The sequence below is a fragment of the Narcine bancroftii genome, chromosome 5, assembly GCF_036971445.1.
Source record: "Narcine bancroftii isolate sNarBan1 chromosome 5, sNarBan1.hap1, whole genome shotgun sequence".
Taxonomy (NCBI): Eukaryota; Metazoa; Chordata; class Chondrichthyes; order Torpediniformes; family Narcinidae; genus Narcine; species Narcine bancroftii.
In genome coordinates this window covers 68599926-68617010 of record NC_091473.1, presented here as the reverse complement: position 1 = coordinate 68617010, position 17085 = coordinate 68599926, and the positions used below count along the sequence as shown (strand labels likewise).

Here is a 17085-nt window from a genome sequence, read left to right as displayed (position 1 = left end):
AAATGGGCATGAACACTGTTGTCAGAATCCCAATGTGTTACATTTAGGATTTGTGAAGGTTAACACTGAAACAATGAACTGCCATTAACACAACTCAAATACTTACGCACATTTTCCGTAAGCAAAGTCAGAACTTTCTGTTCTGAGTTAAAAGACTATCAAAACACTTCGGACTCTGATGAACTGACAAAACCAACTCAGTAGATTTGAGAGGGGTTTAATAAAGGCTGCACCATTTCATCGGATGCAAGGATCGACAACGAGATAGAAAATAGACTCGCCAAGGCAAATAGCGCCTTTGGAAGGCTACACAAAAGAGTCTGGAAAAACAACCAACTGAAAAACCTCACAAAGATCAGCGTATACAGAGCCGTTGTCATACCCACACTCCTGTTGGGCTCCGAATCATGGGTCCTCTACCGGCATCACCTACGGCTCCTAGAACGCTTCCACCAGCATTGTCTCCGCTCCATGCTCAACATTCATTGGACCGACTTCATCTCCAACGTCGAAGTATTCGAGATGGCAGAGGCCGACAGAATCGAATCCATGCTGCTGAAGATCCAACTGCGCTGGGTAGGTCACGTCTCCAGAATGGAGGACCATCGCCTTCCCAAGATCGTGTTATATGGCGAGCTCTCCACTGGCCACCGAGACAGAGGTGCACCAAAGAGGAGGTACAAGGACTGCCTAAAGAAATCTCTTGGTGCCTGCCACATTGACCACCGCCAGTGGGCTGATATCGCCTCCAACCATGCATCTTGGCGCCTCACAGTTCAGCGGGCAGCAACCTCCTTTGAAGAAAACCGCAGAGCCCACCTCACTGACAAAAGACAAAGGAGGAAAAACCCAACACCCAACCCCAACCAACCAATTTTCCCTTGCAACCGCTGCAACCGTGTCTGCCTGTCCCGCATCGGACTTGTCAGCCACAAACGAGCCTGCAGCTGACGTGGACATTTCCCCTCCATAAATCTTCGTCCGCGAAGCCAAGCCAAAGAAGTAAAGAGCAGTTATTAGAGCTATTAAAAAAATTCATCCAAGCTCAATTTGTTCTTGCTTTAATTTCTGCAGTTCTTGTCTCAGTTTCCCATTGACATTTTGAATCACACCCAGAGCAATCAAATACTTCCCTGTAATTTACTGTCTTTTGATGTGTTGATGTGTTGATCAAACAATGCATTGGTATCCATTTTCACCTGAAACAAACAAGCCATTAGAAACTGAAATAGTCAATACGTACAAAGTAAAATCAAAAGTATTATCGTGGGGAAAAAATTTAATAGCAAGACCTGGCATCAATTTCATTTTAGTTTGCATCAGATAAATTAAAAATGGAACGAAACATGAAACACTGCTCGTAGATGCTCTATTAAAAGATGCTTTGCATTTTATCATGTCCTCAAAGTATCGAAAGATACTTTGCCCAATGAGATAGTGATAGCAAATATTTGATCAGTAAGTTGTTCTGAGAGATACAAGTACTTGAAAAGACAGGGACTGATTAGGGATTGTCTTTTGATTGTTAGGGATTGCCAACATGGCTATGGTTGTGTTTAACAAATCTTAAAGAGTTTTTCAAGGCAGATAACAGGAAACAATGAAGGAATCGTCATGGATGTTGTCGATACAGACTTTAGCGAGACCATTGACAAGGTCCTGTATGGGGGGTCAGGAAGTTCAATCGTTCAGTGTTCATGTTGAGGTAGTAAATTGGATTAGACTTTGGCTTTATGGGAGAAGCCAGAGAGTGGTAGTGAATGATTCTCTCTCTGACTGGAGGCCTGTGATGAGTAGTGTGCCTCAAGAATCAGTGCTGGGCCACTGTAGTTTGTCACCTATAATCAATGATTTGGAAGATAATGTGGTAAATTGGATCAGCAAGTTTGCAGGTGACACAAAAATTGGAGGTACAATGAATAGCGAGGAAGGCTTTCAAAGCTTGCAGAGGGATCTGGACCAGCTGGAAAAATGAAGGATAGAATTTAATGCACAAGTGCATTGCACTTTGGAAGGACAAACCAAGGTTTGATAGAGCTCTGAGGGAAGTGTCAGAATAGAGGGATCTGGTAATATAGAAACACAATTCCTTGAAGGTGATGTCACCGGTAGATGGTGTCATAAAGAGAGTTTTTGGCATATTGGCCTTCATAAATCAGATTATTAAGGATAGGAGTTGGGACGTTATGGAGAATTTTCACAAGACAATAGAGGGGCCAAATTTGGAGTATTGTGTGCTGTTTTGGACACTTAACTACAGAAATGATATCAGTAAGATTGAAAGACTGCAGAGAAGATTTACAAGGATATTGCAGGAACTTGACAAACTGAGTTACGGAGAAAGGTTAAACAGTTTAGGATTATATTCCTGGAGCAAAGAAGAATGAGTGAAGATTTGATTGATGTATGCAAAATAATGATAGGATACTATAGATAGAATAAATGCAAGCAGGCTTTTTCCACTGAAGTTACGTGAGATATGAACTAAAGGAAATGCATTAAGAGAGGGGAAAAGTTTAAAGGGAACATTGGGGAACCTCTTCACACAGAGAGTGTGGTGAGAGTGTTGAATGAGCTTCCAGCTGAATTGGCAAATGAAGGCTTAATTTTGACATTTAAAAAAATTTGGACAGGAAGGAAGGAAGGGATATGGAAATGGTACAGATCAGTGGAATTTGACAGAACATTCGTTCGGTACAGACTAGAAGGCCAAAGAGCTTGATTCTGTGCTGTGGTGTATGCTATTATGCGTGTAAATAAAAACTACATTTCCCAGCATGCATTGTGCAAGGTTGGGTGGAAACTAGAAGTGATACATGACAGGAGTCCCATGTGTTGTTGGTTGAAGCAACTCAAAGAAAATAAAGTCGGTTAAGCGTTAAACCCACATAAAGTCGTTCTTCTTGAAAGAACAAGCATAACATGGTATCAGAAGAGTCTGAGTGAGTAAGCATGGATAAGTTAAATTCTCCTACACTGATGGAGTTGACCAGCAATCTAGCCAATAATTGTTATGCTTCATACAGCAATTCAACATTTATTTAGAAGCTAGTGGAATGGGAGAGACAAATGGAAAATGGAAAGCATCTATGTTTCTGCACATGATGGGTTAAGATGCCTTGGACATCTACAACAGTTTTCAAAATGATGAGGCAGCTTTCACATTGGACACTTTGATGACAAAATTTGTGGAGTATTTTGTTCCAAGTAAAAACATCACATTTGAGAGATTCAAGTTTTTCCACTGTGACCACAATCAAGGTATGAGCTTTAACCAATACATAGCCGAGCTTCATACACTGAGCAAATCCTGTGACCAATACTTAGCTGAGCTTCACATACTGAGTAAGTCATGTGAATCTGGAGATTTAAAAAATTCACTCATTAAAGACAGAGTCGTTCGTGGAAACCCAGATAATGGACTTAGAGAAAGAATGTTGCATGAAAAAGATTTGACTCTGGAAACGGCCGTGAATATGTGTAGGGCAGCAGAGACCACAGAAGCACAAGCTAAGGAGCTGCACAGGATAGGCACAACAGTGCATGCAATAAAAACTGAGAAGCAGAGCACCAGGTGTTTCCCAAAGCAACAACTAAAGGAAAGTGGTCAGCTCAAACAGCAAATGCAACATGTGTGGAGGTAAATATATTCCAAAGATGTGCCCTGCCTATGGAAAATCATGCTATAAAAGTGGGAAGAAGAACCATTTTGCAAAGTGCAACAAAGCAGAGCATACCAAGAGAAAGGTATACACAAGTGGATGAAGAAATTGAATCATGGATTCACTATACACTGCTGCTGGTAAAATGGAATGGATCGTTCCAGTGACTGCAAATGCGACAGTAATTCTATTTAAGTTCAACACCAGAGCCCAGGTAAATCTGTTATCTATGGATGATTACAAGACCCTCTTCGTAAAGAGAAAGATTTATCCTGTGAAATTAAAAGTGACAGGCTACACTGGAGACAGTAAAAGGGAGCTGTATTGTGACCTTCAAACACAAAGGGCAGCATTTAAAGTCAGAGCTACTGGTTGTAGAAAGGAGAGTACCACCAATATTAGGTCTGTGTGCATGTGAAGAGCTCGACATGGTGAAGAGTTTTTATAATGGCTTCACAGACCGAAGATAAGCACATAACACTTCTGGAAGAAAGGATAACTATATTAGAGAAGCAATACTTTAATGAGCAGAGAGAATCAACTTTGTTACATGACATGACTGACAAACTGGAAAATGAGTTGGCAAATAAGGATGCATTCTTATGCCAGTTAGAAGACACAAATAGACATTTACAGGAACATCTGGAAATTTCTGACAGAAACTTCAGCAAACAATGAAGTGAACAGAAACATTACTAGTAGTAGAAGCTAAACCAGCTCAGTGAATTGCAGCTTTGACAAAGGCTGAACAGTAGCAAGGAAGCATAGAAGAACATTTGAGACATTTAGAGACTCAGGTTGAAGAAAAGAATCAGGAGCTGCAAAGAGAGAGAAAATGAATGAAGAACATTATAATTGACTGTCAGACAGAGTGGACAGATTGTTAACAGAGTCTAAGGAGCGACTTCATCTGCATCTAAAAGAAAGAATGGCTGCATTAAAGGGCAAGAATATATCAATACAAGAATCTGAACTCTTCAGAAAACAATTTGAAGAGTCTCTTCATGATAAGGAATTGGGAAATGCAAACCATCTTTTGACTGCAAAGCTTAAAGGAGATACCACCCTATCAGAAGAGGGACTGGCAGTTATTTCACCCAGGGCAGCAGCTGTGGCCAAGATTGTGAAGCTGGGAATGAAGCTCACAGTTGTATAGTGAATATGTTGAAGCCAAAAGATCAATTGCTATTGGCAAAATGAAAATAAGAGATATTTGGATGAAACTGTGAAAGAAGTGGAGATGAAAGCTCTGCTTCTGAAGTGCCAGTGTGAAGAATATGAACATGTGCAAATATTGGTGGCAAATCTCTCAGCTAAATTAGAAGATGTTTACAAAAGTGCTCTGATGAGGTAAATAAGCATGTTTCGTTACGCAACAGGGAGAACCAGAGATACAAAATGCAAGTATCAGATCTTTCACAGCAGAATAGGATGCTTTTGATGGAACTAGAAGATGCACAAGAATATCATATTTTACATGATGATGAAGTTAGTTCTGCTGTCAGAAGTTCCTCTGAAGTGATTTCTCAGCATCTGGTGACCTATCATAATGTTGAGGAACTACAACAACAAAATCAACAGCTAGTGGTGACTGTTTGTAAACTTGCTGATAAACAGGAAAAGAGCAGGGGAAAAAAAAACCTCTCCACGGATTCCTGAACTTCAGCTGTATTTTGTAGATGTCCTGAATGAATTTGAATAACTTTGAGAAGCCAGAAGTCATCAGATGCAACTGGTGGAAAGAGACTGGTCACAGAATGTAGATACTTTTGTTAAGTTGACATTTCTGTTATGTAGACTTTAATATTGTGCTTGTGCTTTTGTTTTTGTTTAAAGGGGAAAGATGCATTATTATGTGTCAATAAAAACTACATTTCCCAGCATCCAATGAACATGGTTGGGCAGAAATCGGAAGTGATACGTGACGGGAGTTGTGTGCGTTGTCGGTTGAAGCAGCTCAAGGAAAATAAAGTCAGTTAAGTGTTAAACCTATGTCAAGTCATTCTTCTTGAAAGAACAATCATAACATGGTGTTCTATGGTTCTAATATTCATTCAGGTTAGCAGTCTGAATACTTCCAAAATGATAACCTTTCACATTTTCAGTAAAATATTTTAGGGACAAGTGGAGAGAGTTTGGAAAAAGGATGGAAACATCTCATGCCATTGAATAGAGGCAGAACAAACTTTTCTGCCACATCAGAACAGGTTCAGTTTGAGACAGTTGTTCCATTCATTTATAACTGGAAACCTTGAGCTACAACGTTTCCTTGAACAGTTTTTCCATGTCTCCCTTGTGATTAGCTTAAAAATTAAAAAAGAACCTGAGAAATTCCATGAATTACAAATCCATTGCTAACAGCTCCATTTAATTTTATCTTGTTCACCTTTATCTCCTCCTGATTCAGTAATGCACATGCTTGAAGTGCAGTTGCTCTTGCAGCTTCAAATCATGATGTTTCTTCTGTATTCCAGCCCCATGTTTGTTGGCTCCCTGAGGAAGTGGCACTGGTGTAACATTCACCTTCACCATCGTCTGTCAAGACTTTCTCGAAGGAAGAGGAAGCAAGTCGGCAGGATCGATCAATGAAGTAGGCCCTGTTTCTTCAATCATACTAACCTCTTTAATAGTTGGGTTTTTCTCTCGCAGTTTGAGTTTTTGATTTCCTCATAGCCTTAAATTTTTTTTCCCAAAAAGTTTTTACATTCGGGTTTTAATTATGCCAGTAGAGGCATATTTTCACAACTCCAATCTATGCAATCATGCCACGCCCCATTCCCCCCCCCCCCCCTCACCCACCGAAAAGGATCAGTGTTGGATAGCTGACTGATTTATTTTTGTGAATTACATTGGGCATTCAATGTTGTTTGTTCAGTAGTATGATTGGACAAAGGAGATTGTTGTTCGAAACTTTGATTAGTTCAATGTAAGGGCATTTTGAAGATTTCACTTTATGTATAAAATGTTAAAAGGATTTGTCTGCTTTGCCCTAAAATCACACTTCAGCCAAAATTAAAACTTTTAAACAGGAAAGTCAGCAGACGCTGTGATTGTGAGACAATACACAGAAGTGCTGGAGAAGCTCAGCAGGTCATGCAGCATCAAAATGAAGTAAAGGGTAACCAACATTTCAGGCCTGAGCCCTTTGTCAAGATATGAGCAAAAACAGCTAGATATCTGAATAAAAGGGTGGGAGCAGGAGAGGAGGAAGTAAAGGACAGGGGGGAGGAATGCAGGTCAACAGGTAAGCAGCAATATGCATGAAGGGGTAGAATACAAAAAAACTGATGGGGGAGGGGGTAGATCTCTGAATGGAGAAGAAAGGGAAGGAGTGGTAGGCTGTAGGAAAGGAAATAGAGGGATAAGGAAAGATAAAGATAAAGAAACCAGGGACGGGCCTAACAGAAGCTTGAGAAGTCGATGTTAATGCATCAGGTTGGAGAATGGCCAGATTTGGTGTTGTCCCTGTAAAGGTTAAAACCTTGTGTTTTTGATTCAGTTAATTTTGTGCCTATCCCTTTAAGAAAGATGATTGTTTGTAGTGTTACCATAGTGACATCATACGTCGTAATATCCGAGCGGAATGAGAGTTTGCATCTCATTCTTCGAAGAATCATGATAGAGACGTGAGCTCGAGATACATTTCTTTGAATTCATCTTGATTCATCTTATTTAGTCTTAATTGTCTATTTCTTCTTATAATGATATTCAACTTTAAACAGATATATCATTATACATTATGCTTTGTTTATTAATTGTTATGAAAATCTCAATGCGAAGTCATGCAAAGTGTTTATATGTTATATCAATGAATTAAAGCTGCAAATACAACGTTTGATTTATTGGATTAATAAGACGGTAATTTGGAATATCGCCGCTCACATTTCTTTGAAGATGACACATTTTGAAATTGGGAAATATTAGAACTTGAAAAAGTGTCGTCTATAGACCTCCAATTTGCTGGTAGAGTTTCAGCAGTAATTTACCCACTTTACACACAATTTAAAGAATACAACACAAAATAGAGTTGACTCTCTTTGTTCCTCTGGCACAACACCGAATTCTTTATCCCATCAAACACCACCCAGCCAAACCCCTCTGACCTTTTCATTGGCTCTCCACCTCATGGTCCAAGATCCATCCCACATAGGCAGACTACTTAACTAACCCGTGCATGCATGCTATTGCTCCTGTGCGTCACTTCGGCTACATCATCAGTGGCAACTAGCACTGGTCCTGACACAGGGAAGTATAGGACCGCAACAGCGCCCCCTCCTCCCGCCCCCAAAGCCTGCGTGCTATGCAAGGAGGGATCAGATCTGTCCTGTTATTTAATGGTCTGGAAGGCTGACAGTCTGACCCAACCTCATACGATACTGCAAGGCATGTGATGTACACCTGGCATGGGCGGGACTGTTCCTCTGACTCTGGCACAGATACAGAACATGGACAGTCAACATACGCCGGCTTCAATCAGTCGATGGAGACTGCATCAGCTTTTACATTTCTGTGAATCACAAAAGTCTTTGGGTGGCGTTGCAAAACTTCAAAAGGCTCATTGTAAACTGCCTGAAATGGTTTGCGAACATCAAGTTAAAGGAACACATGCATACAGCATTGTCAATCATCTGGCATATACACTACAAGTGATGCATGTTGCGTAGGAGAAGGTAGGAGCAATCTCGTGTTCCTGAAGACGATCAACTTAACTCACTAGATCATAGAGTGCTGTCCCTGGACTTGAATTAATAAACTCACCGGGCAAAGTCAGCTTGGTGCCCATGTACCACCTTTGCCGCTGAACATCCAAGGAAAACTAGGGCAAGCATTCGCTCCACATAGATGCATCACCGCCTGCTGTCAATGCTGCTTTCAATTGGCAATGGAAACACTTGAGCAATGCTTGGAAAGGGCAAGAGCCAGGTCAGAGGCTCATCAGGTGAGTGTTGGGGAAAACCAGAACCAGTTTAAGGATAAGGGATAAGTCTCTTAGGACTGAAAACTTAGGACTGAAAGCAGATAAAGATTTATGGAGGGGTATGTCCACGTCTGCTGCAGGCTCGTTGGTGACTGACAAGTCCGATGCGGGACAGGCAGGCATGGTTGCAGCGGTTGCAAGGGAAGATTGGTGGGTTGGGGTTTGGTGTTGGGTTTTTCCTCCTTTGTCTTTTGTCAGTGAGGTGGGCTCTGCGGTCTTCTTCAAAGGAGGTTGCTGCCCTCCGAACTGTGAGGCGCATAAATGCACGGTTGGAGGCGATATCAGCCCACTGGCGGAGGTCAATGTGGCAGGCACCAAGAGATTTCTTTAAGCAGTCCTTGTACCTCTTCTTTGGTGCACCTCTGTCTCGGTGGCCAGTGGAGAGCTCGCCATAGAACACGATCTTGGGAAGGCGATGGTCCTCCATTCTGGAGATGTGACCCACCCAGCGCAGTTGGGTCTTCAGCAGCATGGATTCGATGCTTGCGGACTCTGCCAGCTCGAGTACTTCGATGTTGGTGATGAAGTCACTCCAATGAATGTTGAGGATGGAGCGGAGACAGCACTGATGGAAGCATTCTAGGAGCTGTAGGTGATGCCGGTAGATGACCCATGATTCGGAGCCGAACAGGAGCGTGGGTATGACAATGGCTCTGTACACGCTGATCTTTGTGTTTCTTCAGGTGGTTGTTTTTCCAGACTCTTTTGTGTAGTCTTCCAAAGACGCTATTTGCCTTGGCGAGTCTGTTGTCTATCTCTTTGTCAATCCTTGCATCAGATGAAATGGTGCAGCTGAGGTAGGTAAACTGGTTGACCGTTTTGAGTTCTGTGTGCCCGATGGAGATGTGGGGTTGGGGAATGGTAGTCATGGTGGGGAGCTGGCTGATGGAGGACCTCAGTTTTCTCTCAGAGAGTGGTGAATCTGTGGAATTCTTTGCCACAGGAAGTAGTTGAAGTCTGTTTCTTATCTACATTTAAGAGGGAGTTAGATTTGGCCCTTGTGGCTAAGGGGATCAGGGGTATGGGGAGAAGGCAGGTACTGGGTACTGAGTAGACATTCAGCCATGATCAAAATGAATGGCAGAGTAGGCTTGAAGGGCTAAATGGTCAACTCCTACACCTATTTCCTATGTTTCTATGACAATACTGGAGGGATGACAAATACAGCTCACTTGCAAGCAAGAGCTGCAGCCCATGACACCGCGATTTAAAAAATCTATTAGCAACGAAAAATGTGACAGAAAATCTACTCCCAAAATAGAATTTACCATATTTGCAACTATGAAAATCCACTTAAAAGGTTCGTTGAGACCAAAATCCACTGTGAGTGACTTCTGGCCATATGTTTGAATATGAAAATCATTCGCAGCTGAAAGAACACACTATTAGGGTGTCTATGTTCCTCTGTGGTTGGAGGGACCACAGAAATTTCTGCACTGGAATCAACAAGAAATGGAACACCAAAGAGACTGTCTTTGAGGAAAAGATGTGTCCATTGGCAGAAGTTGCCTCTATTGCCGGGCCTGGTCACTTCCCAGCTGCCATTTGTAGTAGTTGCAAGGTAACTGTCAGGACCAGGTGGCAGCACCAAATTTCTGGTGCCTCCAACAAATACACTACCTGTCACTTCTACCACATCCTTGACCAGCACGATTCCAATCAAGTCGACGGAAGGAATTCTGTTGGTTGTTCAAAGCCTGAACTTGCATAGTCAGTGCTGCCCTAACATGGCTATCTTTGGTTGATAAAATGCTAGTGATTCACAAGGTGCAGTAGTAAGCAGTTGTTCCATTTGCTCCTGCTGACTATGGTAAGTAGCCATTGCTTCTATCTTCAATGTAGAGGTTGAGTACCTAATGAGGTCAATATGATCCGCCAATTGATTGAGGGTCGACGACCGAAAGACACTCACCAATTGCCCTTGAACTTGATAAGGTAAACATTGGAAAAAAACTGCTTCCAAAAATCCCCTTCAATAGAGTCTGTCCCAACTAGTAACTCGGCAATACGAGCCTCCCGAGACTACTGAATACATTGTAGAACAGCAGCCTTAAGGATGTTGTACGGGAGATTATCTTCCTGATCAACTAAAACATCCTCCACTTCACAAACAATCTGCTCTGGAAGACAAGGCACAAATAAACTGAATTTTGCCTTCTGAAATGTAATGCTGAGGGCAAAGAATCACGCCTCAAGGAACGTGAACCACACTGGTACATTATTAATGAAAGAAGGGGGAATCTCTTGCTGAACTTCCCTGACTACACCTGTAAGTTTATCCTCATCTCTTTCCATTTTAACCTAGGTGTTGTGAACCCATAGATTCAACACTTGTAACTGCAGTAATTTACCCAGTTTAAACAGAATTTAAAGAATACTCAATTGTTTTTTTTCCCCCCAATATAAATTGGAGTCAACTCTTTATTCCTGACAATTCTTCATCCTACTAACCACCACCCAGCCAAGCCACATAAATTGGAGTCAACTCTTTATTCCTGACAATTCTTCATCCCACTAACCACCACCCAGCCAAACCCGTCTGACTTTTTCATTGGCTCTCTGCCTCATAGATGATCTTGACGCTCTCACTCTCCTCTTCCTGCATCCGAGATCCATCATTGCAGCCTTCTGAACTAACCCGTGCATACGTGCTATTACTCCTGCATGTCATTTGGGATATGTCATCGGCAGTAACTGACACCACTCCTAATGCAGGCAAATACGTGACTGCAGCCAGAATGGGAGAGTCAATTCAGTAGATGACCCTTTCAGATTCACAAGTGTTGCTTCACTTGGAAGGACTGTTTGGAGGCCCCAAATGGTGGAAAGAGGGAGGTGGTGTGCGCACATGTTGGGTTTCTTGCAGTCACAGGGGTTGGTGCTGAAGGAACGATTGGTGGGGAGGAATCACGGCGGGAGCAGTCTCTATTGAATGCGGAGAGGGGAGGAGAGTGGAAGATATGCGTGGTGGTGGGATAACACATTGCAGGTGGCAGAAATTGTGGAGGATAATATATTGTGGAAGCTAATGAGGTGGTAGATGAGAACGAGGGGAATACTGTCCTTGTCGCATCTCAGAGGGAGCCATGGCAAATGTGCAGGAAATAGAGGAGATACAGGTAAGGGCTATGTTGATAGCAGCAGAGAGGAAGCCATGTTCTTTTAAGAAGCAGGACATCTCGGATATTCTAGAATGGAAGACCTCACCCTGGGAGCAAATCATCGTTTTGTAGGTATTTGCAAAAAATTGTAGTGTGTTTACTAAGTTACAATTGAGGTCACACTTCAAAATAACTTAATTGGTGCTCATTTATTATGACTTGCTTGGGTTATGAAAGAAACAGCAGAAATGCAAATTATTTAATTCTGACTGAAAACAACAAGAATTAAATGAATTAGACTATGCCTGTATATCACACCAGTCTGTTCTATATGAAGCTGGAATTCATCTGGACAACATTTCATCAGTATATGAATCTAAAAGATCCAGGTGATTTGTTCCTTGGTGTTTTAAGTCCCAACCAATCACAAGCATGATAACATCAATAAAAACAGAAAATACTGAAAAAGATCAATTTGCATAGGGTCACGACTGTGGAGAGAGAAATAAAGTTAACATTTTCACTGCCAGCTTCTGCAATTATTTTTGTTTTTTTGACAATGTAACCTATATTCTAAGGGATTTTTGATTTCAGTGCCAACTATCTGAATGTCAAAGCAATCTCCTTTTTGAATCAGGTTTAATTTGAAAAGCTAATTGAATTACTATCAACTTCATCTTGCAATGAGCTATGGATAGCTAGGTGTTTTGCTGTAGTTGGCTTCAATTACAAAAAGCACTTCATCCTCTCAATGACGCTGAAGAGGTATATCCCCAAGGAGCAGCATCTTGAACTTGGATAGTTTTAGAATAAGGAATCACTCATCTAAGACTATGATATTCAGCCCATCAAGTCTGCTCTTCCATTTAATCATGAGCTGATTTATTTTCTAACTCAGCCTCAGCCCAGCCTTCTCCTCATAACCTTTGATGCCTCGGCTAACCAAGAACCTATCATCTCTGCCTTAAATATACCCAATGACTTGGTCATTACAACTACCTGAGACAAAAATTCCACATTAGGTTAAAAAAAATTCTTCAGCATCTATGCTCTAAGTGGATGCCTTTCAATTCTGAAGTTGTGACTTCTTGTACTGGACTCTCCTCATATGGGAAATAACCTTTCTACATTTATTTTGTCCATGCCTTTCAACATTTGATATATTTCAATGAGATTCCTCCCCCCCACCATCCTTCTTCTAAACTTTAATGAGTACAGACCAAGAACTGGCAAATACTATTGGAACATCGTCTGGCAAAGGTGCATTTGTCAGGATGCTCTTTATCAACTACACTTCAGCATTTAATCATCCCCTCAAAAATGATCAGCAAACTCCAAGACTGTGACTCAATACCCCACTGTGTAATTTCATCACCTCTGGACCCATCAATAAGGATTGGTAAGAACATCTCCTCCACAATCTCCATCAGTACCTACCTGCATTCACTCACTATACACCTATGTCTGTGTGGCTCAGTATGGAAACACCACCTACAAATTTAATGATCATAGCACACAAATAGGTTGTACAAAAGAGGGCAATGAGTCAGCAGACAAGAGAAAGATTGAAAACTTGGCTGAATAGTGCACTAATGACAACCTCACACTCAATGTCACCAAAACCAAGAAGCCAATTGTTGACTGGTGTATGATCCAGATATCATGGGGGGAGGGGGGGGGAAATCAGAAGTGGAGTGGGCGTCACTAACTCGGAGGATCTTTCCAGGACACAACACCCAAATGGCATCATGAAGAAAACACGTCAGCATCTGAACTTCCTCAGGATTTTGTAGAGGTTTGGCACGACATTGGAAATCCTGGCAAATTTCTACACATGTGGTGGGAAGTTCGCTGACCGGCTGCATCATGCACTGGTATGGGGACACCAATGCCCCTGAGCACACAGCTTGCAAAAGGTAGTAGACACAACCCAGGACATCATGGGTAAAACCCTCCCCACCATCCAGAACATCTATAGGGAACACTGCCATTGGACAGCAGCAGCAACCAAGGACCCATACCACCAAGCGCACACCATTCTTGGTGCTATCTTCAGGAAAGAGGTATTAGTGTCACACCAGGTTCAGGAACAGCTGCTACCTCTCCAACATCAGACTCCTCAAAAGCAAACTCATTCAGGGACTTACTTAAGGTCTCTTACTTTTGCACTTTTTTGATTATTTTTCTCTCTTTCTATTGCAGTTTGTTTACATTTCTTTATTTGTTGACATGTATGTTAAGTCAGGTTTTTTTGCACTGCCAATAAGGGGTAATTCTGCCTCACCCACAGGACAAAGATTCTCAGGGCTGTATGTACTCAGGCAATAAATCTGAAATCCTTATGAACCTCCTCAGAACCCTCTCTGTTAGCATGTTCTCTTCAAAACTGCTCACAACACTTCAGTGAGGTCTCAGCAGTGCCTTATAAAGAAGCCTCAACGTCACACATTAAACATGAGAAATCTCAAAGGGGAGGAGTCACGTGATGGAGTAGTGGCCGGACGGTGAACTCCAGCCCTCTCCAGAAAAGTCGGGAAAAACAAAGGAAAACACAAAGGCACAGAAATAAAAGTTAAAGAAAAGTGAGTATAAAGGTGGAAAGAAGATGGTGACAAAAAAGGAAAAATCGAAATCAACAGTAAGAGAGGAAGAGAAGACAACGGAGGAAGAAGGAGAAGGCCTTACCTGTTTGAAGAGGCCCGCGGTGGAGAGAGAAACCCGCTCCCTCAGGTCGGTAGAAATTGGACTACAAAAATGGCTCGCTGAGCCGAGTAAAAGTGCGCAACCGCGCATGCAGAAAAACACACCGACAGGAGGGGGGACCAGCTGGGGAGTCGATCTCCACAGCCGGCAACGACAGCTGCAGAACACCTGCAGCAAGAAGAGAACACAGAAGACAATGGAAACAAGAAAGAAGAGAAGAAAAGGGCAACAAAGAAACAACAGATGGCCAACCCAGAGGAAGAAGAAGAGGAAGAGGAAGAGTACAGTGAAATAGAAGAAGAAGGGAAAGGCAAGATAAAGGTTTTACTTTCTCTTATTAAAGGATACATGGAGTCATTTAAAGAATGGCAAACACAGGAATTTAATGATTTAAGAAGAAGAATAAACAACACAGAAGAGAAAATGAATAAAATAGATATGACCTTAACAGAAATGGGAAAGAAAATGGACAAGATGGAAGAGCAGGCAGTAGCAGCAGAAATGGAGGTAGAGGACTTAAAAAAGAAATTAGAGGAATCTAATAAAAAAGCGATAGAGACACAAGAACTGTTAGCTCAAAAAATAGATATAATGGAAAATTATAACAGAAGAAATAACATAAAGATAGTGTGCCTTAAGGAAGATGAAGAAGGCAAGAATATGAGGGAGTTTATAAAAGATTGGATCCCTAGGATCCTAGGATGTCCAGAACTACAGCAAGAAATGGAAATAGAAAGGGCACATAGAGCATTGGCCTCTAAACCACAACCACAACAAAAACCAAGATCTATTTTAGTAAAATTCCTAAGATATACTACAAGAGAAAAGGTACTGGAGAAGACAATGGAAAAAGTAAGAGAGGGCAACAAGCCACTGGAGTATAAAGGGCAAAGAATCTTCATTTACCCAGATATAAGTTTTGAACTCCTAAAGAAGAGAAAGGAGTTCAATACAGCAAAGGCGATTTTATGGAAGAAAGGGTATAAATTTATACTAAAGCATCCAGCTGTATTGAAAATATTTATTCCAGGACAACAAAACAGACTATTCTCGGATCCAGAAGAAGCACGAAAATTTGCAGAACAATTACAAAATAGACTGAGGGATGAAGACGTGTAATGAGAGTAAAAATGAGCACGATTGATATGTATGTGGGTAAAGAGGTATAAGAGTGTATAGGTATAATGTGCATACGTGAATGTATCTGTACTTAGAGGAAAATATAGATAGTATAGACAAGAATTAATAAGGGAAGGTAATGGAATAGAGAGAATAAGGAGGGAATTAAAAGAGTGACCTTTGTTACATATGAAAAGTGAAATATTTTCTGGGGGGGGCTGGGTGGGGGGGAATAGCGGTCACTGCAAAATCAGTTGACGCTTGCGAGTGAATTCGCAAACCCAAATGGAGAGGGGAGATGTGGTTGTCCGACAAGGGATAAAGGACAACTCAGGAGGGGAAGGGGAGATTGGGGCTAAAGAAGGTATAAATAGGAGAATAAGGAAAATGTTTGATGTTTTAGGAATGTTGTCTTATAAAGGGTTTAAAATAAGAAAACAGAAATGGAAAAGGAGGAAAGGTAATGATGGAAAAACGGAAAGGGAAGATAAACAAAGTATAAAATGGCTACGTTGAACTATATGACTTTAAATATTAATGGAATACATAACCAAATTAAAAGGAAGAAACTACTAAATTTACTGAAAAAAGAAAAAATTGATATAGCATTTGTCCAAGAAACACACTTAACTGAATTGGAGCACAAGAAATTAAAGAGAGATTGGGTAGGACATGTAACAGCAGCATCGTATAATTCAAAAGCAAGAGGAGTGGCTATATTAATTAGTAAAAATGTGCCATTTAAAATAGAAGAGGAAATAATAGATCCAGCAGGGAGATATGTAATGATAAAATGTCAGATATATTCGGAGTTTTGGAATCTACTTAATGTATATTCACCTAACGAAGAAGATCAAAAGTTTATGCAAGATATCTTTTTGAAGGTAGCTAATACGCAAGGGAACATACTAATAGGAGGGGATTTCAACCTGAATTTGGATTCAAATATGGATAAAACTGGGAAAAAAATTAACAGAAAGAACAAAGTACCCAAATTTATAATTAAATCAATGCAAGAAATGCAACTTTTGGATATATGGAGGAAACAAAACCCAAAAGAAAAGGAATATTCATATTACTCGGCTAGACATAAAACATACTCAAGAATAGACCTATTTTTGTTATCAGCTAGTATGCAAGATAGAGTAAGAAAAACAGAATATAAAGCTGGAATACTATTGGACCATTCACCCTTAATATTGACAGTAAAGCTAGAGGACATCCCTCCAAGAATGTATAGATGGAGATTAAACCCCATGCTACTTAAAAGGCAGGATTTTAGAGAATTTATTGAAAAACAATTAAAAATGTATTTTGAAATAAATACGGAATCAGTGGAAGATAAGTTTATACTATGGGATGCAATGAAAGCATTCATTAGAGGGCAAATAATAAGTTATGTAACCAAGATGAAGAAGGACTATAATCAGGAAACAGAGCAGTTGGAAAGGGAAATAGTAAATATAGAAAAAGAATTAGCAATGAAGGAAGATACAACTAAAAGAAGAGAATTGGCGGATAA

At 40.9% G+C, this 17085-nt stretch overlaps 1 protein-coding gene across 1 annotated transcript in view; it reads right to left on the bottom strand.

Moving 5' to 3' along the window:
- Positions 1–864: 864 nt before the first annotated feature.
- Positions 865–17085, bottom strand: part of fam20b (FAM20B glycosaminoglycan xylosylkinase) — a 174005-nt gene continuing 157784 nt past the window's right edge. Inside the window, exon 9 of the mRNA XM_069937713.1 lies at positions 865–1199. Coding sequence (XP_069793814.1) covers positions 1196–1199 — 4 coding nt within the window. The 3' untranslated portion in view covers positions 865–1195. The remainder of the gene's footprint in view (positions 1200–17085) is intronic.